The sequence below is a fragment of the Garra rufa genome, chromosome 1 (genome assembly GCF_049309525.1).
Source record: "Garra rufa chromosome 1, GarRuf1.0, whole genome shotgun sequence".
NCBI lineage: Eukaryota > Metazoa > Chordata > Actinopteri > Cypriniformes > Cyprinidae > Garra > Garra rufa.
Window position 1 is genome coordinate 94,054,133 of NC_133361.1, and position 27,510 is coordinate 94,081,642.

At 37.8% G+C, this 27,510-nt stretch overlaps 1 protein-coding gene, 8 non-coding genes and 1 pseudogene across 9 annotated transcripts; 2 read left to right on the forward strand and 8 right to left on the reverse strand.

The window, feature by feature from the left end:
• The first annotated feature begins 434 nt into the window (after window positions 1–434).
• trnat-cgu (transfer RNA threonine (anticodon CGU)) lies at window positions 435–508 on the forward strand. Its single transcript has one exon. It is a non-coding gene; the product is annotated as a tRNA-Thr (tRNA).
• Window positions 509–688: 180 nt separating this feature from the next.
• trnar-ucu (transfer RNA arginine (anticodon UCU)) lies at window positions 689–778 on the forward strand. The gene is given in 2 exon segments: window positions 689–725; window positions 743–778. It is a non-coding gene; the product is annotated as a tRNA-Arg (tRNA).
• A 1,938-nt stretch (window positions 779–2,716) lies between these two features.
• trnat-agu (transfer RNA threonine (anticodon AGU)) lies at window positions 2,717–2,790 on the reverse strand. The gene has a single exon. It is a non-coding gene; the product is annotated as a tRNA-Thr (tRNA).
• A 471-nt stretch (window positions 2,791–3,261) lies between these two features.
• trnat-ugu (transfer RNA threonine (anticodon UGU)) lies at window positions 3,262–3,335 on the reverse strand. The gene has a single exon. It is a non-coding gene; the product is annotated as a tRNA-Thr (tRNA).
• A 428-nt stretch (window positions 3,336–3,763) lies between these two features.
• Window positions 3,764–3,837, reverse strand: trnat-cgu (transfer RNA threonine (anticodon CGU)). The gene has a single exon. It is a non-coding gene; the product is annotated as a tRNA-Thr (tRNA).
• A 155-nt stretch (window positions 3,838–3,992) lies between these two features.
• Window positions 3,993–4,082, reverse strand: trnar-ucu (transfer RNA arginine (anticodon UCU)). Its single transcript is given in 2 exon segments — window positions 3,993–4,028; window positions 4,046–4,082. It is a non-coding gene; the product is annotated as a tRNA-Arg (tRNA).
• Window positions 4,083–4,283: 201 nt separating this feature from the next.
• Window positions 4,284–4,357, reverse strand: trnat-agu (transfer RNA threonine (anticodon AGU)). The gene has a single exon. It is a non-coding gene; the product is annotated as a tRNA-Thr (tRNA).
• A 194-nt stretch (window positions 4,358–4,551) lies between these two features.
• trnat-agu (transfer RNA threonine (anticodon AGU)) lies at window positions 4,552–4,625 on the reverse strand. The gene has a single exon. It is a non-coding gene; the product is annotated as a tRNA-Thr (tRNA).
• Window positions 4,626–7,851: 3,226 nt separating this feature from the next.
• Window positions 7,852–9,366, reverse strand: LOC141322354 (uncharacterized; annotated as a pseudogene).
• Window positions 9,367–23,417: 14,051 nt separating this feature from the next.
• Window positions 23,418–27,212, reverse strand: LOC141326136 (uncharacterized). Its single transcript, XM_073834846.1, has 3 exons — window positions 26,406–27,212; window positions 25,753–25,974; window positions 23,418–24,989 (listed from the first exon to the last, which is right to left on the reverse strand). The coding sequence occupies exons 2-3, from the start codon at window positions 25,922–25,924 to the stop codon at window positions 24,088–24,090; spliced, it is 1,074 nt and encodes a 357-aa protein (XP_073690947.1). The 5' UTR covers window positions 25,925–25,974; window positions 26,406–27,212; the 3' UTR covers window positions 23,418–24,087.
• Between the last annotated feature and the right edge of the window lie 298 nt (window positions 27,213–27,510).

Consider the following 27,510-nt stretch of genomic DNA (forward strand, 5'->3'; position numbering starts at 1 on the left):
GACACTACCCTCTCACCTGCTTTTGACAGGATAGCATCCCAGGCTATCGAGTCCCACCGAGGAGGCACCGTGGCTTACTTGGTAAAAGCTCCTGTCTAGTACACAGGAGATCCTGGGTTCGAGTCCCAACAGTGCCTTGGGTGGCGCTCCAGTCCCCCAAGCGTGCCTCAACTGTGCACAGACCTGAGGACCTGTCTTTCTGCCCACGCAGCAGGATGTTTGAAGTGTTGATTCATGCATCCTCTAAGTTGCTGCCAGATGAGGTCATTCAAAGGTTGTGGGTTCAAGTCCCACCAGAGTCATGGCTTTCTGGTAACTCTCATACTGTGGAGTTTTAGCCCTCAGGCAGTATAAATTTGTAGACATGTTCTTTTAGCATCCGCCTCTGGATGTTTTAACCCTCTGAGTCACCCTCCCGACACTGCAAGAGGTTTGGCGCCGTGGCTTAGTTGGTTAAAGTGCCTGTCTCGTAAACAGGAGATCCTGGGTTCAAATCCCAGCGGTGTCTTTCCACCGGTGGCTGTCTCTGGTCTCGCTGTTGGATGGGGACCCCGACGACGCTCTGTTTTTGAACCGTGCAAAGACCCGAGGACCTGTCTTTCTGCCCACACAGCATGCCACTCGGCTGAGCTGGACGGGCACAAATCTTTAAGGAAAGCCCTCAGTGGCCCAGCCTGGCATACCAATGGGCTCTGTGGCGCAATGGATAGCGCATTGGACTTCTAGGCTGCCAGATGAGGCCATTCAAAGGTTGTGGGTTCGATTCCCACCAAAGTCGTGCTCTTTGTCATTTTGTTAAGCCCGTACTGCGCAGTGTTGCTCTCGGACAGCAGAAACCATTTTGAGGCCTCCTGTTCTCAGCGTACATTGATTTAAAAAAAAAAATGTCAATCATATTTAAAAGGTAGCAAAACATGCCCAAGATCCAATTCAGTGAGGTATGGCAATCACTGTCTTGCATCAAGTGAAGGCAGCAGGACGTTCGAAGTGTTGATTCATGAATCCTCTGAGCCGCCCTCCCCTCGCCTAGCATGCGGGGTGGCTCCGTGGCTTAGTTGGTTAACCCTCTGGGGTCTGAGGTGTTTTGGGGCCCTGAAGAAGTTTTGACATGCCCTGACATTTGTTTTTTTTTTCAGTATCTTAAAAACATATGAATGGTTAAAGTCAGATTACATTGTAATCAGCACATATTGGGCTACAATAATATGCAAGCAACATTAATGTGCATGTTTGTGTTTTTGAGAAACCTATGTTTATGCGTGGTTATTGAAAATCTAAAGTTTTGAAGTCACTGAAATAAGGCCATGAATGACTTATAGGACATTTCTTTACAAGACTTTAGATAATTGGATGTCGTAGGCTAGAATTTTTTAAACCAAATGATGTGAAAATCATCTCGTTCACTCGTTCAGAGAAAACAATATATTGATTTAAATTTTATAAAACATGTTTTGTGATCGAAAGGGATTATTCATAGGTGTGGCAATGACCCATGAATATTTAGCAGTTCACACCTGAGAGACAAAAGAGCCCTCCCTAATGGCCCCATCAATGACTGACTTGGAAACAATGTGAGAAGATTCAGAGAATGGAGTTTTAGATTATTTTTATTTTATTTACTACACTGTATAAACAAAGCATACATAATGAAGGTCAAAGACACATTATTGAGCTCCCTCTCCTAACCACACAGATGTGCACAGACTTTGTGGCATTTCTGAAAACTTCTTCTGAATTCTGTTCAACAAATGAAACAATAAATCTTACCTGCTATTTTGCGTGCACACAAAAAAAGTCAAAAAATTGTTTTACACTAGAATATCACTGTCTATATATCATATGAATATCATTGCACTTGCTGGGCTGGAACCACGCCCAAGGCACCGCTGGGATTTGAACCCAGGATCTCCTGTTTACGAGACAGGCGCTTTTTATTTTTTTATTTTTTTTATTTTTATTTTTTTTAAAAAAACATATTACATCACAAAAAGTACAAAATACATTTCACATCTATTACATATGCAGATATGTACATTAATTCATTCATATTTCTGCCATTTCCATTCCAAACTGTTTTCTGAATACTCTACCAATGTGTTTCCTTTTACAAACGTTTCAATAAAATCATCCTCTCTGTCACTCATTAGAAAATATTTCCATATTAAATTCACAGAATTTTCCATTTTGTTTTTAAACAAAAACCATACATCAACTTTCCTTTTTTCATATTTTGATACATTTCTTCTTAGCCATATTACATTCTTTGCAATTGTTGTCAATAAAGTAAAGACATTCACATTACAACCTTTACCATTGTACCCAAATAAAACCATTTTTTCCCAAGCATTTTGTGTCATATTCTCATTATATTTTTCTTTCAGCATGGATTTTACAATTTTTTTCATTCTTCCCATAAAATCATCCAATTCTTCACAATAAAAAAATAGATGTAATAGACCTTCATCACTTTTCATGCATACCTTACACCTTGGATCTTTTTCTATCCCAATTTTACACAACCTCATTTCTGTTAAAATACCATTATGTCTTAATAAGAAATTAAAATCTTCTAAAATTGGATCCATATATTTCATTCCCACATTTTTCCAAATACCTATTTCATCTACATCATATCTTTCTTTCCAAACCACTCGCTGACCCTGCTTGCAGGTCGCTCGCGGAAAAGCTTGCGCTTGCTGGACACAAACCCCGCCCAAGGCACCGCTGGGATTCGAACCCAGGATCTCCTGTTTACTAGACAGGCGCTTTAACCAACTAAGCCACGGCACCACTCCTCTTGTTGCAAGACAGTGATTGCCATACCTCAATGAATTGGTTCTTGGGCATGTTTTGTTACCTTTTAAATATGATTGACTTTTTTTAATCAATGTACGCTGAGAACAGGAGGCCTCAAAATGGTTTCTGCTGTGCGAGGGCAACACTGTGCAGTATGGGCTTAACAAAATGGCAAAAAGCGTGACTCTGGTGAGACTCAAAACCACAACCTTTGAATGGCCTCATCTGAAATTCTAGAAGTCCAATGCACTGTCCATTGCGCCACAGAGCCGTTCAATATGCCAGGCTGGGCCACTGAGGGCTATTCTTACAGATTTGTGCCTATCCAGCTCAGCCGAGTGACACGCTGTGTGGGCAGAAAGACAGGTCCTCAGGTCTTTGCACAATTGAGGCACGGTTAAAAAATATACAGTGTAGTTGGGGTCTCCCATCCAACAGAGAGGCCAGAGACAGCCACCGGTGGAAAGGCACCGCTGGGATTCGAACCCAGGATCTCCTGTTTACAAGACAGGCGCTTTGACCAGCTAAGCCACGGCGCCACCTCGGTTGGATCCGTTAGCCTGGGATGCTATCCTTCAAAAGCAGGTGAGAGGGTAGTGTTGCAAGAGAAACCGCCCGCTAACCTCGAGCTTCTCTGTGTCCCCATTCGCCGTCCGTTTTTTGGTAAAGCACGAGCTCGGCGGTATTGTGGCGCGCAACCAAAGGCATCGCTGGGATTCGGACGCAGGATCTCCTGTTTACTAGACTAGCCTGGCAGCACGTTCGCCCTCCGGAAGGGCGACTCAGACGATCCAGGCTTCCAGAGAACAGGCCAAGGGTTGGCTGACCGTGCGCTGGACAGCTTTAAGGCGTTTGCCGACAACTGAGTCTGGGCGGTTTGCAAAATTACCCACTCGCTGCCCTAGCTATCCCTGTTTCCGGGTTGCTTTCGGACAAGCTTGCGCTTGCCGGACTGCAAAGCCGCACAAGGCACTGCTGGGATTTGAACCCAGGATCTCCTGTTTACGAGACAGGCGCTTTAACCAACTAAGCCACGGCGCCAAACCACATGCAAGGCTGTCGGGAGGGTGACTCAGAGGATCAAAACATCCAGAGGCGGGCCAGGTGCTTTTCCGCTTAAAAGAGAATGTCTACAAATTTCTACTGCCTGGGGGCAACACTGCACAGTATGAGAGTTACTAGAAAGCCAAAAGCCATGACTCTGGTGGGACTCGAACCCACAACCTTTGAATGGCCTCGTCTGGTAGTCTAGAAGTCCAATGCACTATCCATTGCACCACAGAGCCCATAAGGGTGTAGCAAGCAGAGCCGCGTGAAGGCTGTCCTTTCGGGTCTGTGGCCGTCCAACGGTAAGAGAGCGCAGGCTCTCTCTGCAGGAAGGACAGGCCCTAGGGTCTCTGCACAATTGCGGTGTCGTTTGAAAGGCAGAGGCACTGTAAGGGCCTCAGGTCCAAGGGAGAGCAAAAAGATCCAACCTGTCGTTTGCAAGGCTCCACTGGGATTCGAACCCAGGATCTCCTGTTTACTAGACAGGCGCTTTAACCAACTAAGCCACGGCGCCGGTCAATATGCCAGGCTGGGCCACTGAGTGCTTTTCTTACAGATTTGTGCCTATCCAGCTCAGCCGAGTGGCACGCTGTGTGGACAGAAAGACAGGTCCTCAGGTCTTTGCACAATTGAGGCACGGTTCAAAAATATACAGCGTAGTTGGGGTCTCCCATCCAACAGTGAGGTCAGAGACAGCCACCGGTGGAAAGGCACCGCTGGGATTCGAACCCAGAATCTCCTGTTCACTAGACAGGCGCTTTGACCAACTAAGCCACAGCGCCAACCCGCATGTTAGGCGTGGGGAGGGCTGTTCAGAGTATCAAATCAGCATATTAGATTTCTGAAGGATCGCATGACACTGAAACCTAGAAAAATAATGATGCTGATTATTTAGCTTTGCATCACAGAACTGAATTATTTTTAAAATTATATTAAAACAGAAAACATTGTTATAATGACATTTCACAAAATCACTTTATTTTTGTATTTTTATCGCATAAAGGCAGATTTGATAAGAATAACAGACATTTGATCAATACTGTAATTGATTCTTTTTGCTTCATAATTTTTTTTTTATCTGCTATAAAATCTTAAAATATGGTCCACCCAAAAAGTTCAAATTCTTTTATCTCTCTCGTGTTATTCCAAACCTTAATGGCTTTGTTACTTTTTGTATTCTTTCTATATTTTAAATATGACATATTATGAATTAAATTTTAGTTTTTACCATGCACTTCATCATCTATCAATCTTATTTGATTCTGGTGAGCCACACATTTTAAATGTAAAATGCATTGGTTTAGGTTGGCTGGTTCAGGATGGGCCAATGAACTTGGAAGCTATTCTGGTGGTAAACAAAAGTGGAGAGAAAGAGAACTTGACACAGCCTGATAAATGAAAACCAGACAACAAGCACAACTGTGAACTGTGTGGCACCCTCTCAAATGATGAATGTGATTTTATTCAGATTTGACTATTAAGCAAAACGTTGCATTTGTAATGCATTGTATTTAGATATTTTGTATCTAATAGTGTTATATTAAGACTAAATTTATGGCAAGAAAATCTGATGTGAAGATTCATAAACTACAGATCAACTATCAAAACAAACCTATGCCCTTGTGTGATGATTCAGCAAAACATTTACAGTTTTTTTCAATTGTTTACACACAATTTTGAAAACCGGGTTCTTTTTTTCAAAATATAATCACAATTATCCAAACACCACACTCAATTTGCAAAATTCCTAGATTGTTTGCAAAATGACACACTTCAGTCAAAACATATACACATATTTGTGAAAATGCTATTAGTTGTCATTTAACCAACACAGTCCTCAATGATCAGACACTATTGCAGACAGTTTCACACTGCTGTGATAATTAAAAAACACATTTGTAAAAAAAACTAATTTTTAGGAAATAGCATGTGCTAGATTTTTGGGCAGACATTGTTATGTAAGGGATCATTTCCATGACAAAACAAAATAGTGACAAACAACATTCATCATGATTAGTTTGAGATATAGGGAGAATGAACACAAATATGCCTACTATAAACTTACCAAGCACTGCACAACACTGATGCTGCAGACTGAATATTTCAAGTATTTATTTCAATTCAATAAATACAGTATTTCTTACCATAATCAGTTACAGTAATCAACCAACAATGAAATCAATGAAACAAATAAAATCTGTAGACAAATAAAAATTACTGCATGAAGTACATACAGTTTGACTCTGGAAAAAAAAAGCAACACAACTACTGTAACTATTCCTCATCTCTCCGTCTGGCTGGATCAGGCATTAAGATTTCATCCACATCATTTTTGATGAATACAGGTGAACTCACCTGCTGCCTTTTATGGCACACCTGAGTGCTGCGTTTTCAAATTAGCACATGTGTGCTTCCACACCTTGTGGATGTGTTTATCCAACTTGTTCATTAGTGTGGTCATTGGCAATCCGGGGCTTTGTAATGACAAGGAAGTAACCTCACAATCCTTATCTGTGTCTAAGGTGTCGAAATGTGTGTAGAGTTTTACAAATCACTGTGTGTAATGTTTTGCAAAAAGAGTGAAGCAGACATTGTGTGTAATGTTGTGCAAATCTGTGGCGGCGTTTTGCTCCTTGGAGTAGAATTTTGCAAATTGTGTGGAAATGTTTATTTTAGAGTGTAAACAATCGTAAAAAACTGTAATAATAGGCTGTTATTTACAGTCGCAGATTCCAAGGATGACTATGATGCAAGACACCAAGTTCCTGTCTTGGATTTGTACTGAAATGCAGCCCATATTTCATGTTTTTTTTTCTGGCATGACAAGGCCCTTGAAGAGCTTCACCTCAACATTCAGGTAATCTTTACCTGTCTGAAGGCTGTCATCAGACGTGGCCACTGCAAGCTCAACTCCCCATCTGTGATATACTGTTGAGGTATATTATATATTAGACAACATATTAATTCGCTTCACTGGAAATCATTTTAAAATGTCAAGTAAATGATGACAATTTTCATTTTTGGTGAACTATCCTTTCATCAGTTTCTTTAATTTGAAATAAAGTTTCTGAGCTAGCTTGAGATTAAATGTGGGTCATGTTCTTTGAAGTTATATAGTTCTCCACTGTAGTCTTCAAGGTGTGAGGTGTATTCAGATAGCTTTGCACATGTAGCTCTTCAAAGTTAGCCTGAAGTTGTTAATCAACACATGCACATAGTTTCACACAAAATACATACAAATTCTCATTAGATCACATTGCACATACACAACTAGTGCATCTAAAAAAAATAGAATATCATGAAAAAGTTCTATATTTGTTGCAATTTAATTCAAAAAAGCAAACTTTTTTTATTCTAGATTCATTGCACACAAACTGAAATGTTGCTAGATATTTTTTGATGTATTATTCTGATGCCTGGGCTTCAAAAACGCCTCAGCAGTGCCACAGGATTATTGCCTCCATGTCACGCCGCATTGAAGCCGTAATTTGTGTAAAAGGAGCCCCAACCAATTATTAAGTGAATAATTAAATCTACTTCAGAGATCTTGAACATTTCTGTTTTGTATATCTTTTTGATCTTTGGAAAAAATATTCAAATTTTTTGAGGGACTGATTTTTTGTATATATATTTTTAGGTTGTATCAATCTGAATTAAAACTAAAAAAAAAAAACCTCTTGAAATATTTCAGTTTGTTTGCAATGAATCTAGAATATAAGAAAGTTTCCTTTGAATAATTAAATTACAAAAAATAAAGAACTTTTCCATGAAATTCTAATTGTTTGAGACACACTTGTACACATGCAAACAGAAAACATATTTAAAATGCATAAAAAAGTAAAAATAAATAAATAAAAATCACAGGAAAAGGTTATATAAAATACATTTTCACTACTAGTGTTTATCCAGTTATGGCCAGCTACATTATTACCTTATTAGACATTATAAACTCACATCCCACACAGAATATGTTGTCTTTTTTGCTATTGTCATCACACACTGAACTGCCTAAGTCTGATTGGGACCATGGGTCTCCAAATATGAAGACCAGCCTAATAGGTCAACAATGGGGTCATGGGCAAAATCAGTCTCAAATGCCCTTGAATAAAAACAAAACCATTCACAACAGAACTTTCAAATCTGTGGACTCAACCAAAATAAATGACCCAATGTTCACATGTTGGACTTACATTTAATACATTTTATCTTCATGAGCCGCAGGGTGTAATTTGGATTTGTCTGTGCATGTGTTGTTTTACTTTTAAAGGTTTGGTGCCCATCCACTTCGATTATATGACTGACAGACTGCACCGGTTTTAGTCAAAAATCTTTGTTTGTGTTCTGCTGAAGAAACAAAGTCACCTACATCTTAGATGCCCTGGGGGTAAGCAGATAAACTGCTTGGTGAACTATCCCTTTAACATAATTCCATAGCTGTAGATGTGTGAAGAAATGAGAAGAGGGTAATCCAATGAATCACTCTGTTGTCTAAACATGATTTTGCAAATGGTTTTTCAGGTCATTTTGATATATGAAACTCTCCTCACAATGAAGACACTTGTAAGGTCTCTCTCCTGTGTGTATTCTCATGTGAACTTTTAGGTTTCCTTTAACCGTGAATCTCTTTCCACACTGAGGGCAGGTGAAAGGTTTTTCTCCAGTGTGAACTCTCATGTGATTCTCAAGGTTTGCTTTGTGTGTAAAACTCTTTCCACAGTGATGACACATGAAAGGCGTTTCTCCAATGTGAATTTCAACAAGTTCCTTAAGGTGATTCATGTCTGTGAAACTCTTTTCACATTGATGACATTTAAAACCGTTCTCTCTTGAATGAATCCTCATGTGATTATTAAGGCTTAAATTATTTCTGAAACACTTTCCACACTGATTGCATGTGAACGGGTTCTCTCCCGTGTGACTTCTAATGTGAATCTTAAGGTTTCCTTTAACCGTGAAACTCTTTCCACACTGAGGACAGATGTAAGGTTTCTCTCCGGTGTGAATTCTCATGTGGATATTAAGGCTTTCTCTTTATGAGAAACATTTTCCACACTGATCACATGTGAAATGCTTCTCTCCAGTGTGAACTCTCATGTGAATCTTGAGTTTTTCTTTTTGATTCCAGGTTTTTCCACACAGTTTGCAGATGAAAGGCTTCTCTCCAGCGTGAATCCTCATATGATTAGAAACGGTTGATTTATGTGAGAAACGTTTTCCACACTGACCACATTCAAACGGCTTCTCTCCAGTGTGAACTCTCAGGTGACTCTTAAAATCCTCTGTTCTTAGGAAGCTCTTCTCACAATGTTGGCAGGTGTAAGGTTTCTCTCCAGTGTGAATTTTCATGTGGACTTTAAGGTTTCCGTTTTTACTAAAATTCTTTCCACAATGTTGGCAGAAGAAATGACTTGCAGTTCCAGTCTTCTGAACTCTTTTTTGAGAGGAATTTTTTTCAGTCTGTGAAAAACTAAAAGGTTTTTCTCCAGTTATGAAATCAGGATGTTTTATATCTTTCTCTTCCATTTCATTCAGATCTTGACTCTCCACTTTTACTGTCACAATGTGACAAAGGCAAAAAACAAAAACAAATACATGTTAAGCCCAGTTGAATAGCACTATGCTATCCGTTATGGAGTAGAATTATTATTCACATTTTGAGTTTGTGTTATGCACCTTTACATAGGCATATAAGCATGCTTGGATGGCTAGAAACACTTTAAAAAAAATTACAGAATCAAAAATAATAATGATTGTGTAAAAATGTCATCTTAAAGGAGTAGTTCACTTTCAGAAAAAAAAATACATATAATGTACTCACCCCCTTGTCATCCAAGACGTTCATGTCTTTTCTTCAGTCATAAGGAAACAGTTTAAGTAAAACATTTCAGGATTTCTCTCCATTTAAAGGACGTCTATGGTGCCCCCGAGTTTGAACTTCAAAAACGCAGCTTCAAAGGGCTCTAGCTGATCACAGCCAAGGAAAAAAAGGTCTTAGCTAGAAAAAAATGGGTTATTTTCTAAAAATGTTTACAATTTCTGTACTTTTTAACCTCAAATTATTGTCTTGTCTCAGCAAGATGAGGGTTTGAGATTAAAAAGTATATAAGTTGTAAATGTTTTTCGAAAATACTAGGGCTGGTCCGAATACCATTTTTTGAGCTTCGAAGCTTCGGTAGTAATCAACATCGAATATTCGAAGCTTCGGTGGGAGGGGCTGAACATATTCTTCTCTCTAATAAAGGCAGGAATCTCTGTATGTCTTTCTGTTTGCATTTTTATTATGTCGAGAACAGTTCATCCAAATGATTTTTGCTGTGGACCCAAGGGAGTGCAGTGTTGCATTTTGGTGCAATATGGACACACCACACGTTCAGAATTAATAAATTGTAATAGAACATTGCTGGATGTGACGCGCCTCACGCAGGCAGAGCTTATATGCTTCATGAACGGACACTGCGCTAATGATACAAAACACACAGGTCTGTTAAGTGCAATACTTTTAATAAGGTAGCCTAAAAAAATTTAACAAACAAATCACTCCTAAATCAGAAATTAGCACAGTAATTACTGGCACCGTGAAGGGTAGGCTATTTACAGTTTTTTTCAATTGTTTACACACAATTTTGAAAACCGGGTTCTTTTTTTCAGAATATAATCACAATTATCCAAATGCCACACTCAATTTGCAGAATGCCTAGATTGTTTGCAAAATGACACACTTCAGTCAAACAATACACATTTCAGTCAAAACATATACACATATTTGTGAAAATGCTATTAGTTTTCATTTATCCAACACAGATATCAATGATCAGACACTATTGCAGACAGTTTCACACTGCTGTGATAAATAAAAAACACATTTGTAAAAAAAAAAACTAATTTTAGGAAATAGCATGTGCTAGATTTTTGGGCAGATATTGTTATGTAAGGGATCATTTCGATGACAAAACAAAATAGTGACAAACCCACAACATTCATCATGATTAGTTTGAGATATAGGGAGAATGTACACAAATAGGCCTACTATAAACTTACCAAGCACTGCACAACACTGATGCTGCAGACTGAATATTTCAAGTATTTATTTCAATTCAAGAAATACAGTATTTCTTACCATAATTAGTTACAGTAATCAACCAACAATGAAATCAATGAAACAAATAAAATCTGTAGACAAATAAAAATTACTGCCTGAAGTACATACAGTTTGACTCTGAAAAAAAAAAGCAACACAAATACTGTAACTATTCCTCATCTCTCCGTCTGGCTGGATCAGGCCATAAGATTTCATCCACATCATTTTTGATGAATACAGGTGAACTCATCTGCTGCCTTTTATAGCACACCTGAGTGCTGCGTTTTCAAATTAGCACATGTGTGCTTCCACACCTTGTGGATGTGTTTATCCAATTTGTTCATTAGTGTGGTCATTGGCAATCCGGGGCTTTGTAATGACAAGGAAGTAACCTCACAATCCTTATCTGTGTCTAAGGTGTCGAAATGTGTGTAGAGTTTTACAAATCACTGTGTGTAATGTTTTGCAAAAAGAGTGAAGCAGACATTATGTGTAATGGTGTGCAAATCTGTGGCGGTGTTTTGCTCCTTGGAGTAGAATTTTGCAAATTGTGTGGAAATTTTTATTTTAGAGTGTAAACAATTGTAAAAAACTGTAAATAAAAGAAGAACGAAAAAAATGGCGCGGTGTTTATATATAAATAAATTATTCATATCTAAATTATTTATAAATAAATATATATATACATTATATATAACATTTGTGTATATAAGCCTATATAAAATACACAGCCTATGTATATTATGTTGAAACCCAAAATAAATGAGGCCCAAACATTATTAACAAACGTGCGTGTTTATTTGAGCACTTCAGTCAGTGAACAATCAGAATAAATAATTCAAATCGAAAACAAAACTCTTCCAATAGCTATAGGCCTAATGCATATGCATTTAGGTATTAAAGCCGTGTCAATGAGCAAATGGCATCAGGATCGTCAACTTCATCTTTGTGTCAAATACTAGTTTTTTAATAAATAATTCAAATATCTCCCTACTTTTTCCCCGACACATTCATGGTAATTATTTTTGCGGGGGCTTTGCGGTCAGCTTTAGCCTATGCGTGCATTTAAAGCAGAGGCGCAGTTGTCATTACGACAGTCACAGCCCTAGTTTTGCTTAAACCATTTACAGTTTTTCTCAATTGCTAAAACACTATAACCAGTCTTTTGAACTAAAATTTCAAAACTATAACGCCATTTCTCAAAAAGCACACCCATTTCCCTAAACATTAAACACTATTCCCTGCTTTGACACATGAGTTATATTTGGTGAACTGTTACTGCAAAACTCTACACACAAATCCCTACATTTCTCAGTGCTTACACCATGTGGTCATTTAGAAAGCACAAGCATTCAATATTGTTCACTCAAGTCTGCGAAGTCTGAGCTCAATTAGCACACAATTACCCAAGTGGAAACACTAGGAGTCAAAATTTAGCACACACCAATCAGAATCTTCAATGGAGATAAAAGAGCCAAAGTCAGCTTACAGTGTTTCTCAGTCACTTTGGTGCATTTCTCAGATCAGAAATGAAACTGCCAAAACTACTTGTTCAACATCCACATCATCTAGTCTCTTGTGCACATCATAAAAAGCTTCTCTTTCTTTTGATCAAGTTGTGATTGCTTTGGCACATTCATACAACTGATTATATACATTTGTCTGCGGTTTCCTACATTATCAGTTGCTATTGTCATGTTGCTCAAAATGTATTATATAGTTCTCTGTGTAATAGTCTCACCCCTCAAAACATCAAGTCATTAGCTCATCGTATAAGTCATTACCTAAATGCAAAAAATTTTATCTAGTTGTCATAAACTGTCAATCATATATTCTACACATTTCTATTAGACTTTTTGTCAATTTGCCATGAATTATTCAAGTGAATCTTGACTTTCACTAATGAAGATAATAAAGATCAACCAATGATAAAGCAGTTCTCTGAAAAAGCTCAAAGGCACATCTCATGAACCTTCAATTGGAAAGCATATATAGACAGAGGACAACACAGGAGTTACAAATTCTGACAGTGGGCTTTCTTATTTTTATTTTCACCTTTGTGCCCATATTTCCTTTTCTTTTCTGCTTCACAATGACGTTGTAATGCATTTTTTTTTTGTCAGACCACTAGTACAAGTGTAACTTTGAATCCTATTCAGTCTTTTTCAATCAATATCCCACCTATAGTAATGTGTAATTTTGAAGTGGAAGAGTAGGAGGTGAAAGAGGAAGAGGAGGAGAAGAAGGAGTAGGATGATGACGACAACGACAACATGGAAGAGACAGGAAGGGCAAGGGAAAGAAGACAAGCAGTCTCATATATTTTAGTTGATGGGTGCCAGGGTTGGATTAGGCATGCAAGAGGATTTGACCCCTGCTGCCTGGCCAGGACTAATTTAGCCTGTGATGCTGAAGAGGTTCTTTGGCCTGTTCCAGACCAAACACAGGATGTTGGGCAGAATAATTATTTTGTTGTTGTTTGCTGTTTTGTTCTGTTTTCTACAGTACATTACTGTAAATTAAGAAATAAAACACTTGCAAATGCATACATTTGTTGTGTTTATCATGTGAAAAGTTTTTTATTTTTATTGTTTTTGTAGTATTGTTTTGAATTTATCTCATCAGTGTGTAAAACTGTGTTGTAGTGTGTGTTTTTTTTGAGGATTTGTGTGTCATGTCTGAGAGAAAAGTTTGTTTTTTCAGCAAGATTGAGTTGTTTTGAGTGGAGAGCTTCATTTTGACCTCAATATAGGAAGTTTGGGGAATTGAGTTAGAAGTTGTGGATTTGTGTTTAGAGTTTCGCAAATAAGAGGCACAATTTCAAGAAATGTGTTTAAGCAATTGAGAAAAACTGTAAGTGGGCCCGACTGTACTTTATAGTGTCTCTCAAATATTACTCAATTTCTCTCTCTCTCTCTTTTTTTTTTTTTTTTTTTGCTGTTTCTGTGTTAGTGGCGCAGCAGTCTGATCTTCTTCATTAATATTTAAGCGCAAATGAGAATCGTTTTGCGGGGGATGCAAGGTGTATGAAAAAAAAACGAATATTGAATCTCAAAATTTAAAATCGAATGCCAACCCACCGAACGAATATTCGATTTGAATATTCTGGTCCAGCCCTACTAACAACCATATAATTGTTTTAATAGTAATTTACTCGTTTGTTTAATTTCAACAAAAATAATATTCTAAGCATAAAGCGATGGAAATTACCTACACTTATACTACAGGGCCGTTGAATGCTTGAATCTGATTGGCTGACGAACGTTCTAGAGGTGTGCATTATATTCAGGGAAACGCTCGGCGAACGTAGTTCCAGGCAGCTTTAGACCGCAGTGCATGTCTATATCACTTCGCCATATACGATTTCAGTTATTTCAAAGGTCCTTACAGCCCAAAACAGCAAAATAACTAAAACCCACAATGACACTGGCCAAACTAATAAATACAGTAAACATCCGGATAAAAACGACAGATTATTTCCATGTTTTTTTCCACAATATATTACGTTTTATTATGTACGGAAAGCACAAACTATTTCTCTCGCCCTCTCTCACTCTCCTCACAGATGCACACACATAACGTTACAGTTTGCACTCGCGTTAGCATTCGCGCTAATGTTGTTAGCGCTGCTCTGACGATTAACAACTTAAAAACGACATGACAGCTCTCACACGCGAGGTAACATAACAACGGCGTGGTCTTGAAGAAAATGAACTTAAAGTTTGAGAGACACAGACGTGAGAGAGGTAAAGTCATACACTTAGTTTCTCTCCCTCACTCTTTCCGTCTGTCTGCTTGTCTGTCGGTTTGTCTAAACTTCATTATTAACGGCATTATTTTGCTATTAACAGCCCAAGCGTCGTTACTAGTTCTAAAATGACGTTTTGGAACTAGCAACGAAGCTGTTGAATGAGCTGCGTAAGAAATTAATCCTACTCACAATAGCTATTTAAGGATAAAAACGGGACGAATGTCTTGAAATATATCATTTGATCGATGTCTTGAGGTGTGGTAACTGTAGTATAAGCGGAATAATTGACTTCGGGACGTAGAATTCTACGAAAATAATGCACACCCGAGGTGTAACGGCCACTCCGCTTCGTCGTCAATTATTCCTTACAAATCAACTTTTCCATGACATTCTAATTTATTGAGATGCACCTGTATATCTTTTAACCCTTTAGCACGTACGATCACACCGGTGTGATTTGTCTTGGTTAGACCCTGAAGCGTACGATCACACCGGTGTGATTCGAACGTTTGCCGCATCACGTGATCAGCTGCTGAATTCAAATATGTTTTGACGCTTTGGCTGGCTCTGAGCCAGATCGGACGCGCTGAGTGCTTGTCATATTATCACAACCATTAAGTGTTTTCAACCATATAATGCTTATTTTAGGTTTCCGACATTTAAATACACATAAGTACTAGGAAAACCATGCATTTATAGTTTGTAAAATACACACTGATGTCTATGGAAGCGGCAATAATGATCCTACAAATATATTCTGACAACATATTTTATTGATATCATATACAGATTATGCAGGTAACTATAACGTTCACTCTCCTCTTCTCCCAGCTCACCAGAGACTTACTTTAATGTCTTTCGGGAGGAGAGGATGCATTTGTGTGTTGTAAATCCCACAGCTCAGATTCAGCACGAACATTCAGCGTGTTTGGACTTTTAAATACATTTACTTGCGCATATTTCGAAATCGGAATATCAGATATTTCATGATATAGCGAGCATGCTTGTAAATATTAATGATAAAAAAGGGAAAACGAAAAAAAAAAGCGATCCATGTGTCTTACAGTGCTATTGTGGCTGCGGTGTGTCACATGACGCGTCACCATGGAAACAGTAATGCTAAACATTCTAAAATAACGGTCGCCCTAAAAAAGACTCAATCTTTGGGGTTAGATAGAATATTTTAAACTCACGTGTGAAAAGGTTCATTGACAAGGTAGCGTTTGGTTCCACATACAAGTTGTCTCATTTGAGTACCAGAGAGTTTGCTGGGTGTCTGTACTTGACAACAACCCAGAGAAACAAATTTGAAGAAGTGGCTCCTCTGCTGGGACTGAGTGAAGACATTCAGTTTGAAATTGAGGAAGCGGAAGTGATTGTCATCATGGGCAGCATTACTTCGGTTGAAGGGGCTGGCTGCGTTCGAAACCGCATACTCAATAAGTATACTCAATGGATGTGATCTGCACGTCTTACACCATGTTGACGTTGTCATGTGACAAATGACGTTATAACAGGCGCAACAATTTAAAACATAGGAGCGACAGATTCAATTAATCTTTCTATAAATATTTTGATGTTGATGAAATTTGTTCATTTTATGGTCATGTTGAAGAAACAGCTGTCCCTGATTGCAGTATAACGGAAACATTTTGGGTTCATTTTGGGTTGCATTACCTTAAAATGCACTGATCAATAACAATGATAAATGCTGACCTGTAATTAATTATATTTTTAGTAAAACAAGCATGTTTTTTTTTTCCAATCAAGTAATTAATTAATGCATATATTTATAAAACAGTTATATTCTATTTGCTGACAGCAACATGGATAAATGAGTAAAAAAATATAAAAAATAACCATGAACATAAACAAAGACACATGGAACAAAGCATTATTCAGACATATTAGTATTTTAGTTTTTCTCTAGACGCTCTCGCTGTCTTTTTGGTCTCTGAGGATGAAGATACCGCAGCAACATCTGGTCCAGATGAGACAAAGGGCAGGTGGAGTGATGGAGGGTCTCATCGATGGGACTTGACCATTTCCAGGATGCTGCTGTTGATTTCTCTTTTCTCACTGCACAAACCAGTCTGCATACATTTCTGATCATACCAAGATGCACAAATACAATACAAATGCTGTCATTTTAACAGCACAATGTCATTAGATCTCTGTATTAGAAGTAACAAAATTACCCCAACTTTATATTAAGTTACAGATTTTACTTTTTTCCCCACAAATGCTGCTGTCACCTTTACTTTCAGGTCCTGCTCCACCACACAATATTTGTGAGGTAGCTGTTGTGTTAATTGGATTTTTATCCAATACAAATGCTCCTAAATTTATCAACAGTACTAATAGACAAATGAAATAGATAACTCATGTTTAGTTACTATATGTACATGTGTTTATTTACATTACATTCATATAAAGCAGTGTTGACAACAGTGAACTCTACATAAACTCACATAACCTCCATCACTCATTCAGATGACAGTTTGGTGTTGTCATGTGCTTATTTAATTCTCTTACAACATGTTCCTGTCAGTTGTTAAATAGACATTTAGTAATCATCTTTAAGATGTCTATGGTTGCTATATGTAATAAAACGTGTTTTACAGCGAAATCACAAATATACTTTAACGTTACTGTCTAACGTCTTGACACCTTATGCTTATCAGCAGTTTACAATACAGTTCAACAATTACGATTTTAAGACAGGGAACCGTGTTTTGGTTTGCCATACATTTGTAAACACCCTCGTTGTGGTTCCCAATCACGTTCAATGATGTGCATCAGATGAACACTTCAGAATCTGGGCTGAAGCAGTAGGACATCCGGGGATTTCTCGCCTACTCTTTTATGAATACTGAGGTTTCGAACGTACTTCTTTCTTCACGTACTAATTTTTCCTACTATATAGTAGGTAAGTAGGCATATTCGACCGCACTCTAAGTAGACGTTCGTCTGAATCTTGCGAGAATTAGTCCACTCGCCTACTAATTCTCGCCTACTCTTTTATGAATACTGAACATTCAAACATACTTTTTTGCTCGCCTACTGCTTTTTGCCGACTATATAGTATGGAAGTATGCGGTTTCGAACGCAGCGACTGTCTTGTTCTGGGCTGGAATACCTGTTCACAGGTGCCAGAAGTTTCTGTGCAACTCTGACTCTGTGCAACATAGCTGTGTAGCAGTTCTGGTTATAGTCAAGTCAAGTCAAGTCACCTTTATTTATATAGCGCCTTTTACAATACAGATTGTGTCAAAGCAACTGCACAGTATTTAAACAGCACAATAGTGTGTAAGTAACGCATTATTGTAACAATCAATTTTCAGTTAAAGGCAGTTCATCAATGAATTCAGTGATATCATCGTCAGTTCAGTTCAAATAGTATACGATATCGCTGGAAAATGTCCCCAACTAAGCAAGCCAGAGGCGACAGCGGCAAGGAACCAAAACTCCACAGGTGACAGAAATGGAGAAAAAAACCTTGGGAGAAACCAGGCTCAGTCGGGGGACCAGTTCTCCTCTGGCCAGACCAAACAACAGTTTGTACCAATGTCTGATTGTAGAGAACTCATCAGGATCCTGTGGTGTAGTGCCAATGGCCGTCAAGGTTGACGAGGTCTTTATTGATGATCCGCCTTGGAGCTCATCTGGTTGACATCCACGGCTATTGAAGTCATCTCTAGGTGGTGATCCACGATCTAAGCTGGGTACGGACTGGATCCGGGGGACTGGAGTGACCATCTGATCCAGATACAGGCTGGATCTGGTGGCTACGGTGACCTCGGAATAAGAATGAAACAGACTAATATTAGCGTAGATGCCATTCTTTTTACGATGCAACGAGTGCATCAGGTGTTATGGGAGGTGTTTTCGGTTCCGGTTGACCTAATTAATGCAGCCTAACAATCCTTTAACGGATTTGAATTATAGAAATGTGTTAATGATTTTATGTGTAAGCCAGGTTAAAGAGATGTGTCTTTAATCTAGATTTAAACTGACAGAGTGTGTCTGCCTCCCGAACAGTGTTAGGTAGATTGTTCCAGAGTTTAGGTGCTAGATAAGAAAATGATCTGCCGCCGGCATTTGATTTTGATATTCTAGGTATTATCAAATTGCCAGAATTTTGAGAACGCAGCGGACGTGAAGGACTATAATACGATAGGAGCTCGTTCAAGTACTGAGGAGCTAAACCATTGAGGGCTTTATAAGTAATTTGCAAGATTTTAAAATCTATACGATGTTTAATAGGGAGCCAATGCAGTGCTGACAGAACCGGGCTAATATGGTCATACTTTCTGGTTCTAGTAAGAACTCTAGCTGCTGCATTTTGGACCAGCTGGAGTTTGTTTATTAAGCGTGCAGAACAACCACCCAATAAAGCATTACAATAATCTATCCTTGAGGTCATGAACGCATGAATTAATGTTTCAGCATTTGACATTGATAGCATAGGTCGTAATTTCGATATATTTTTAAGATGGAAAAATGCGGTTTTGCAGATGCTAGAAATGTGGCTCTCAAAGGAGAGATTGCTATCGAATAGGACGCCTAGGTTCCTAACTGATGATGACGAATTTACAGAGCAGCCATCTAGTATTAGACTGTGTTTTAGGTCATTACTTGTGGAGGTTTTAGGTCCAATAATTAATACCTCTGTTTTTTCAGAATTTAACAGTAAGAAGTTATTCGCCATCCAGTTTTTAATATCAGCTATGCATTCTGTTAGTTTTTCGAATGGATATGTTTTGCCGGGCTGCGAAGAAATATAGAGCTGAGTATCATCAGCGTAACAATGAAAGCTAACACCATGTTTCCTGATGATATCTCCCAAGGGTAACATGTAAAGCGTAAAAAGTAATGGCCCTAGCACTGAGCCTTGAGGTACTCCATACTGCACTTGCGATCTAAATGATACCTCTTCATTTATTGCCACAAACTGATGACGGTCAGACAAGTACGATTTGAACCATGCCAGTGCACTACCACTAATGCCTACATAATTTTCAAGTCTATTTAAAAGAATGTTGTGGTCAATAGTATCAAATGCAGCACTAAGATCCAGTAGCACTAATAGAGAGATGCAACCACGATCGCTTGACAATAGCAGGTCATTTGTTACTCTAATTAGAGCAGTCTCAGTACTATGATATGGTCTAAAACCTGACTGGAAATCCTCGCAGATACCATTTTTCTCTAAGAAGGAGCATAATTGTGAGGATACTACCTTTTCTAGTATCTTTGACAGAAAAGGGAGATTCGAAATTGGTCTGTAGTTAATTAATTCATAGGGGTCAAGTTGTGGTTTTTTAATGAGTGGCTTAATAACAGCTATTTTGAAGGTTTTGGGGACATATCCTAATGATAGTGATGAATTAATAATATTCAGAAGAGGATCTATGACTTCTGGAAGTACCTCCTTTAGTAGCTTAGATGGAATAGGGTCTAACATACATGTTGTGGGTTTAGATGATTTAACAAGTTTATACAATTCCTCCTCTCCTATAATAGAGAACGAATGGAATTGTTCCTCAGGAGATCTACAACGCACTATCTGATGCGATACTGTAGCGGGCGGCTGTATGGTTACAATTTTATCTCTAATAGTGTCTATCTTGGAGGTAAAGTACGTCATAAAGTCATTACTGCTGTGCTTTTGGGAAATGTCTAAACCTGTTGCTGCAATATTTTTAGTTAATTTAACCACAGTATTGAACAAATACCTAGGGTTATGTTTGTTTTCTTCTAAGAGAGATGAAAAGTAATCCGATCTGGCAGTTTTTAATGCTTTCCTATAAGATAAATTACATTCACGCCAAGCAGTACGAAAAACCTCTAGTTTTGTTTTCCTCCAGCTGCGTTCCATTTTTCGTGCTTTTCTCTTTAGGGCGCGGGTATGATCGTTATACCACGGTGTTACACTGTTTTTCTTAATCTTTTTTAGGCGCACTGGAGCAACTGTATCTAAAGTGCTAGAAAAGAGAGAGTCCATAGTTTCTATTACATCATCAAGTTTTTCTGAGCTATTGGATATGCTGAGGAATTCAGATAAGTCAGGAAGATTACTTACAAAGCAGTCTTTTGTAGTAGAAGTGATGGTTCTACCGTATTTGTAGCAAGGAATTGAATTAACAGTTTTAGCTATCTGGATTATACAAGAGACTAGATAATGATCTGAGATATCATCGCTTTGCTGCAGAATTTCAACGCCATTAACATCAATTCCATGTGACAGTATTAAATCTAGAGTATGATTTCGGCAATGAGTAGGACCTGACACGTGTTGTCTAACCCCAATCGAGTTCAAAATATCTATGAATGCTGTTCCTAATGCATCTTTTTCATTATCAACATGGATGTTAAAATCACCCACTATTAAGACTTTATCTGCGGCCAGCACTAATTCGGATAGAAAATCAGCAAATTCTTTAATAAAGTCTGTATGGTGCCCTGGTGGCCTGTATACAGTAGCTAGCACAAACGTCACAGGGGATTTATCATTAGTACTTGTTTCTCTGGATAATGCTATATGAAGCACCATAACTTCAAACGAGTTATAATTGAAGCCCGTTCTCTGAGAGACATTGAGAATACTGCTATAAATAGTAGAAACACCTCCTCCTTTACCTTTTAGACGCGGTTCATGTTTATAACAGTAATCTTGGGGGGTGGACTCGTTTAAAATAATGTAATCGTCTGGTTTTAGCCAGGTTTCTGTCAAACAGAGCACATCTAGGTTATGATCAGTGATCATATCATTTACAAAAAGTGCTTTCGTAGAAAGGGACCTGATATTCAATAAGCCAAGCTTTATCAATTGTTTCTCTGTATTATATATATTTTTTATTTGTTGAACATCAATTAAATTGTTAGTCTTGATTTGATTCAGGCGTTTTTTGTGTTTTCTAGCTCGGGGAACAGACACAGTCTCTATAGAGTGATATCTAGGTGAAGGGGTCTCTATGTGCTGAGAATTAACTGATTTCTGTGACGTGAGGCGGCTAGCAGATGGTCGGTTTAGCCAGTCTGTCTGCTTCCTGACCTGGGCCCCAGTTAGTCAAGTGCAAACTCTAAGACTATGTGCCATATTTCTAGATAGAAGAGATGCTCCACATCCGGAGGGATGAAGACCATCTCTTTTCAACAGGTCAGGTCTGCCCCAAAAGCTTGTCCAATTGTCTATGAAACCTATGTTATTTTGCGGGCACCACTTTGACATCCAGCCATGGAGTGACCACAGTCTACTGTGAATCTCGTCACCACGATAAGCCGGGAGGGGACCAGAGCATATTACAGTGTCTGACATCGTACTTGCAAGTTCACACACCTCTTTAACATTATTTTTAGTGATCTCCGACTGGCGAAGTCGAACATCATTAGCGCCGACGTGAATAACAATCTTACTGAATTTACGTTTAGCATTAGCCAGCACTTTTAAATTTGCCAAGATGTCAGGCGCTCTGGCTCCCGGTAAACATTGGACTATGTTGGCTGGTGTCTCTATTTTCACGTTCCGTACAATAGAATCGCCAATTACTAGAGCACTTTCATCAGGTTTCTCAGTGGGTGCTTCACTGAGTGGGGAGAACCTGTTTGATGTTCTGATCGGAACGGAAGAGCGGTGTTTTGACCCGCGACTATGCCGCCTCACAGTCACCCAATTGCCCTGCTGCACGGGCGTTGTTACCGGAACCGAACAATGTACAGGGCTTTCTGAGCTAGTCACATCCAAAACCGTATCTAAGGCCCTCACATTCTTACTATCCTCCATTAAAGTTTGGATGCGTGACTCTAGTTCTGAAATCTTCTCTGTCAGCCTGACTATATTCCTGCATTTATCACATGTATAAGGCTCACTGCTGACAGAGATAGATAAGCTATACATGTGGCAAGCAGTGCAGACTACAATTGTAGGAGAAGAAGCCATTACTCACCGTGATTGTAGAATGATTTCAACTTACCAATGTTGTTAGAGTTCCTGAAGAACAGATCAGGGGGAGAAAAAACGGAACGGAACCGGCTAAAAGAGTACTAACGATATTAAACACGAGAAAAAATAAATAAAAACGTGAATGGAACGCAGATGGCAAGTTATCCGGCCAGCGCAATGCTAAAAATAGTAAACAAGAGTTAAAAGCGTGAATGGAGTGCGAGCGGCAAATTAACCGGCTATGGAATGCTAACGTGCTGCACTCGTGATTATAGAGTAAGGCGAACAATCAAATTAGTCAGATTAGTTTGATGGATAAGACCAGAAATTAAATTAAGCTATATCTATCAATTTAAAACGGCAGAATTAACAATAAGATAGAGAATCCAGTAGAAAATCCAGTAGAAAAACGAAGCTGCAGAGAGCTAACGTTACACAAACGTTATACAAATAAATATAAGTTCAGTGATTCAAAAGAAAAAATCTACAACATGTTTTCAGTTTATACAGTAAATGTTTGACTTTGTAAAGTAAAATGCAGACACTACTACTATTTTGAACAGCTTAATGTTTATTTTTCTTCATTTTCAGTAAAGTAATAACAAATTTGATCATTTTTTCTTCATGTTTTGATTTAGAATAGAATTGGCAGTGTTTAAAATAAAAGTTATAATGATTTTGAACTTACTTTTTTTGTCACATTGCTATTATTTTGAACAACTGTATATGGTGGTGTTGTCTGTAATAATTTATATGTAGGAATGTATAGATATTTTATAAACATTTTGTATTGTGTGGCTGTAACATTTGTCATTTGTTAGAATTTAATGTAAATATTTTATATGTTGTGCAGTATGTTTTCTTAAGGACCCCCAGGCTATGACTCAGCCACCGCTTTCCAAACTCCATGATCCACAATGGCTTCCTGAACTGTCTGATCCACCATGGCTTCCTGAGCTCCATGATCTGCCATGGCTTTCTGAGCTTCCTGATCAACAATGGCTCCCTGAACTGTCTGTACAGCTATTTTTGAATAGTTTTACTCACTGTGTGAGCAGTGTATTGTTAAAAATGACCGAATTGTGTAATTAAGCAACAGAAAAAATGCTGTATTATTATAATTAGTAATATTTTGATTCAGAGAGATCAACACATGGAATTGAGTGACATACTCTACATAGTCACAATTTGAAGATTTGGTCTGGTATGGCCTCAGAAGTACACAAACAAAACAAAAAAGCCTTGTGGTGAAACAAAAAGATATGAAGGATGCATGAAGGTGACCAGATGTAATCCACATTCAGTTCCGGTGTGAACACTGACTAGATTTCACACACCTTTTTTCTCAGTACACTCTTGAACAATGTTTTAGTAATTTTGATATTAATTTTGATTACTTTTGGTACTTTAGTACTACAATTGAATGTATTTCAAAGGCATGTGTAGATTATTGTAGAAATTGCTAATTTTCTAAACCTCTTCTTGCATTGAAGAAAACGGCAGTTTCTTTCCAGAATGAGTTTGCACATGATTTATCAGGCTGCTTTGACGTGTGAAACTCTTCTCACACTGAACACACTTGTACGGTTTCTCTCCAGTGTGAACTGTCATGTGAACCTTAAGGTTTACTTTATGTGTAAAACTATTTCCACACTGTTCACAGGTGTAAGGTTTCTCTCCAGTGTGAATGCTCAAGTGAATCTTAAGACTTACTTTATACTTGAAACTCTTTCCACACTGAGGGCAGGTAAAAGGCTTTTCTCCAGTGTGAATTTTCATGTGAGTCTTAAGAACTCCTTTTCGTGAGAAACTCTTCCCACACAGTTTGCAGGAGTAAGGTTTCTCTCCAGTATGAATTCTCATGTGGCAATATAGATTACATTTCAGAGTAAAACTCTTTCCACATTGATCACACTGGAATGGATTCTCTTCAGAGTGACTTCTCATGTGAGTCTTAAGTTTTCTATTACATGTGAAACTCTTCTCACACAGTTTGCAGATGAAAGGCTTTTCTCCAGTGTGAACTCTCATGTGGACAGTAAGGTAATGTTTCTGTGTAAAACTCTTCCCACAAAATTTGCAGGTGAAAGGTTTCTCTCCAGTGTGAACTCTCATGTGGACAGTAAAGTTATTTTTCTTTGTAAAACTCTTCCCACACTGTTGGCAGCTGTAAGGTCTCTCTCCAGTCTGAATTCTCATGTTAGAATTAAGGTTTGTAGTGTGTGGTTTCTTATTTATTTCTGGTGAGGAAGTCTTTTTATTCTGTGAGCAACTAACTGATTTTTCTTCAGTTTTGAAATCATGTTCCTCATTTTGATCTTTCTCTTCTGTTTCATTGAGTTCTTGACTCTCCTCTTTCAGTGCCATCAGGTCTGAGGTCAAATAAGAAAAATGAAAATTAACAGCAGTTTAATGGCAGAAAGTAACAGACATCAAAACACTTAGACTAGTGCTGCCAATTAATTAAAAAAACTAACTATTTGACAATAAACTATTTCACATTAAATGGAATGTAAAACAACATAAAGATTGTACATTTAAAATCTGTGGCTTATTGGCATCTTTTTCACCAAGTAGCCAATGGTAAATGAAGACCAGACTCATTGAGACAAATACTGCTGATGATCTGACTCTATTAAACACATTTCTTTCTAATTTTAGCCATTAATTGTAGCCATAATTAAAACCAATAATTTGTAACATATATATTGTTGTGCTTTTATCACAACTACCATATAATTATAAATAAAAACACTAGCTCCTTTAAAAAAGAAAACACAAAATCTGCCATGTTTATCTTCACGTTAGAGAATTTAAAGGAACCGTATGTAAGAAATTTATGTCAGTTAATCATAAAATGGCCCTGAAATGTCACTAGACATTAAGAAATCATGTTCATTTCAAATACTTATATCACTGACAACAGTGGTCTGGCCAGGATATTGTCATTTAAAAGTGAGAGTTGCAGCCCACAACTGATGTTATTGTTGTCATTTTGTGTTTTGGTCTGAGGCGCCACCCTCCTGCTATCTACCAATCACGAAGTCAGTAGAGTTTCGTGAGACGGGTTGCTCAGCTATAGAGCTGGACATTTTAATAAGGTTCAAATGAATGAGTTGAAACATGAAAACCAACCTGTTTGTTCCTCAGTATCTTCATGTTTGACTCTGAATGTTTCTTCAATCTTCATGTCTTCATTCTCCTCTTTAATAAACACCATCTTTGTTTGTTCCTCAGTATCTTCTTGTTTGACTCTGAATGTTTCTTCAATCTTCATGTCTTCACTGTCCTCTTTAATAAACACCATCTTTATAATAGTTTGTCACGTGGATCTCAGTTCATTCAGCAGGAGTTTTTCTGTGTTTGGTAGAAAGAAAAATAAATGTAAACTAAAACTCTGGGTGTTCCTCAATTATCTCCCTAGTTTAGCAGTCATTTATCAGATTCCACTTTCATGAAAACATTTGCTGTTTGTTGTTCTCGTTGCATTTCCAGTGTTTTGAGCAGCAGATGTCGTAAGTGTGCGGCGATTCAAATCAGTGAATCATTTTGGTGAATCGATTGATTCAATTGAATCGGAATTTCGAAAAGATCCGTTTCTTTGAACACTACTTAGCATACAGTGACCGATTTCATTGTGTAACAATATTCACTATATAGGGACTACAGTGTCACTAAATAAAGCATAACAGTGTTGTATTGGCTAACAAATAATTTCACAGTTCTATATGCAATTCTGTAAACGAGTTGTTTTGATTTAAACACTTTCAGTTGTTAAAAGCACACACCTTTCTCCGTTTAAATCCCAGATGCAGGAGCGCGCCGCAGCCTTATGACGTCACATCTCCAGAAAAAAATAAAAGTCTTGTTCTCTAAAATCAATATCATTTTAGATTATAAAACACGTATAATACTTTACAGCTATACGTAGGATGAATTGAAGAGACAAACTGCAGATCTATCAAAAGTCCAAAGTCATTGATACTTATGATATATTTTTATATCTAATACATAACCTAATAACATTTGTGATATTCTCAACAAGAATAAAGTCCAGTATTTCGGTATTCAAATTACAGGACTGAAAAAAAAAATCTAAATGAATATTTCAAAAGATGTTTTTTAAATCAAAATTAAATTTGTGTTTGCAGAGAGGTATAACTAACTGAAACTGGATCCTTATGACAATGTATTCATCTTTTAAATAAAGATTTAAAGATCTGTGACTGTAAATAATTATATTATATTATATTATATTAATAAATCAAGCACGTCCCGTTTTATGAAAGTCACATTACATGATTTTTGCTGATTTGCATGTGAAACTATACTTTTATGGAGGAGCGAAAGCGCACCACTGGTTAAAGGGCAGAACGCAATAATCGTTTCATCTCGATTAATGCATTTTCATGATCGTTGAAGCAGAAATCGAAACTGAATTTGATTAATTGCACAGCCCTATGTGTAACAGGTATTAAAAGTAATGTTCATTTTGTATATAGAATTACACAAAAAATGTTAAGTATACCCGATATGCCTATCTGTGTGTGCATCTTCCCCTTTAAATTTCTTCAAGCAGCGTAAATCTTAATTTCCTTTCTTTGCACCACCTCTTCCCTTTCTGCGCTGTCTCCGCATGGGAGAGGTGGGTTTCTGTCAAGCTCCAATTAATCTGATGTCATCTCTAACTTTTATATCACTTTAAAAGATAGTTTTCCTCTTTAAATCATATATTTGACTCTATTCTTCATGTATATTTTGTATTTTCATTAATTCGTTTTTATTAAGATTGTGATTTAATTTTGATGTTTCGTCGATGCGTTCGATGTATATGCTAAATGAGTTGCACTTTCTCCTTTAACAGAAAGTACGAAAAGGGCGAAAACACACTGC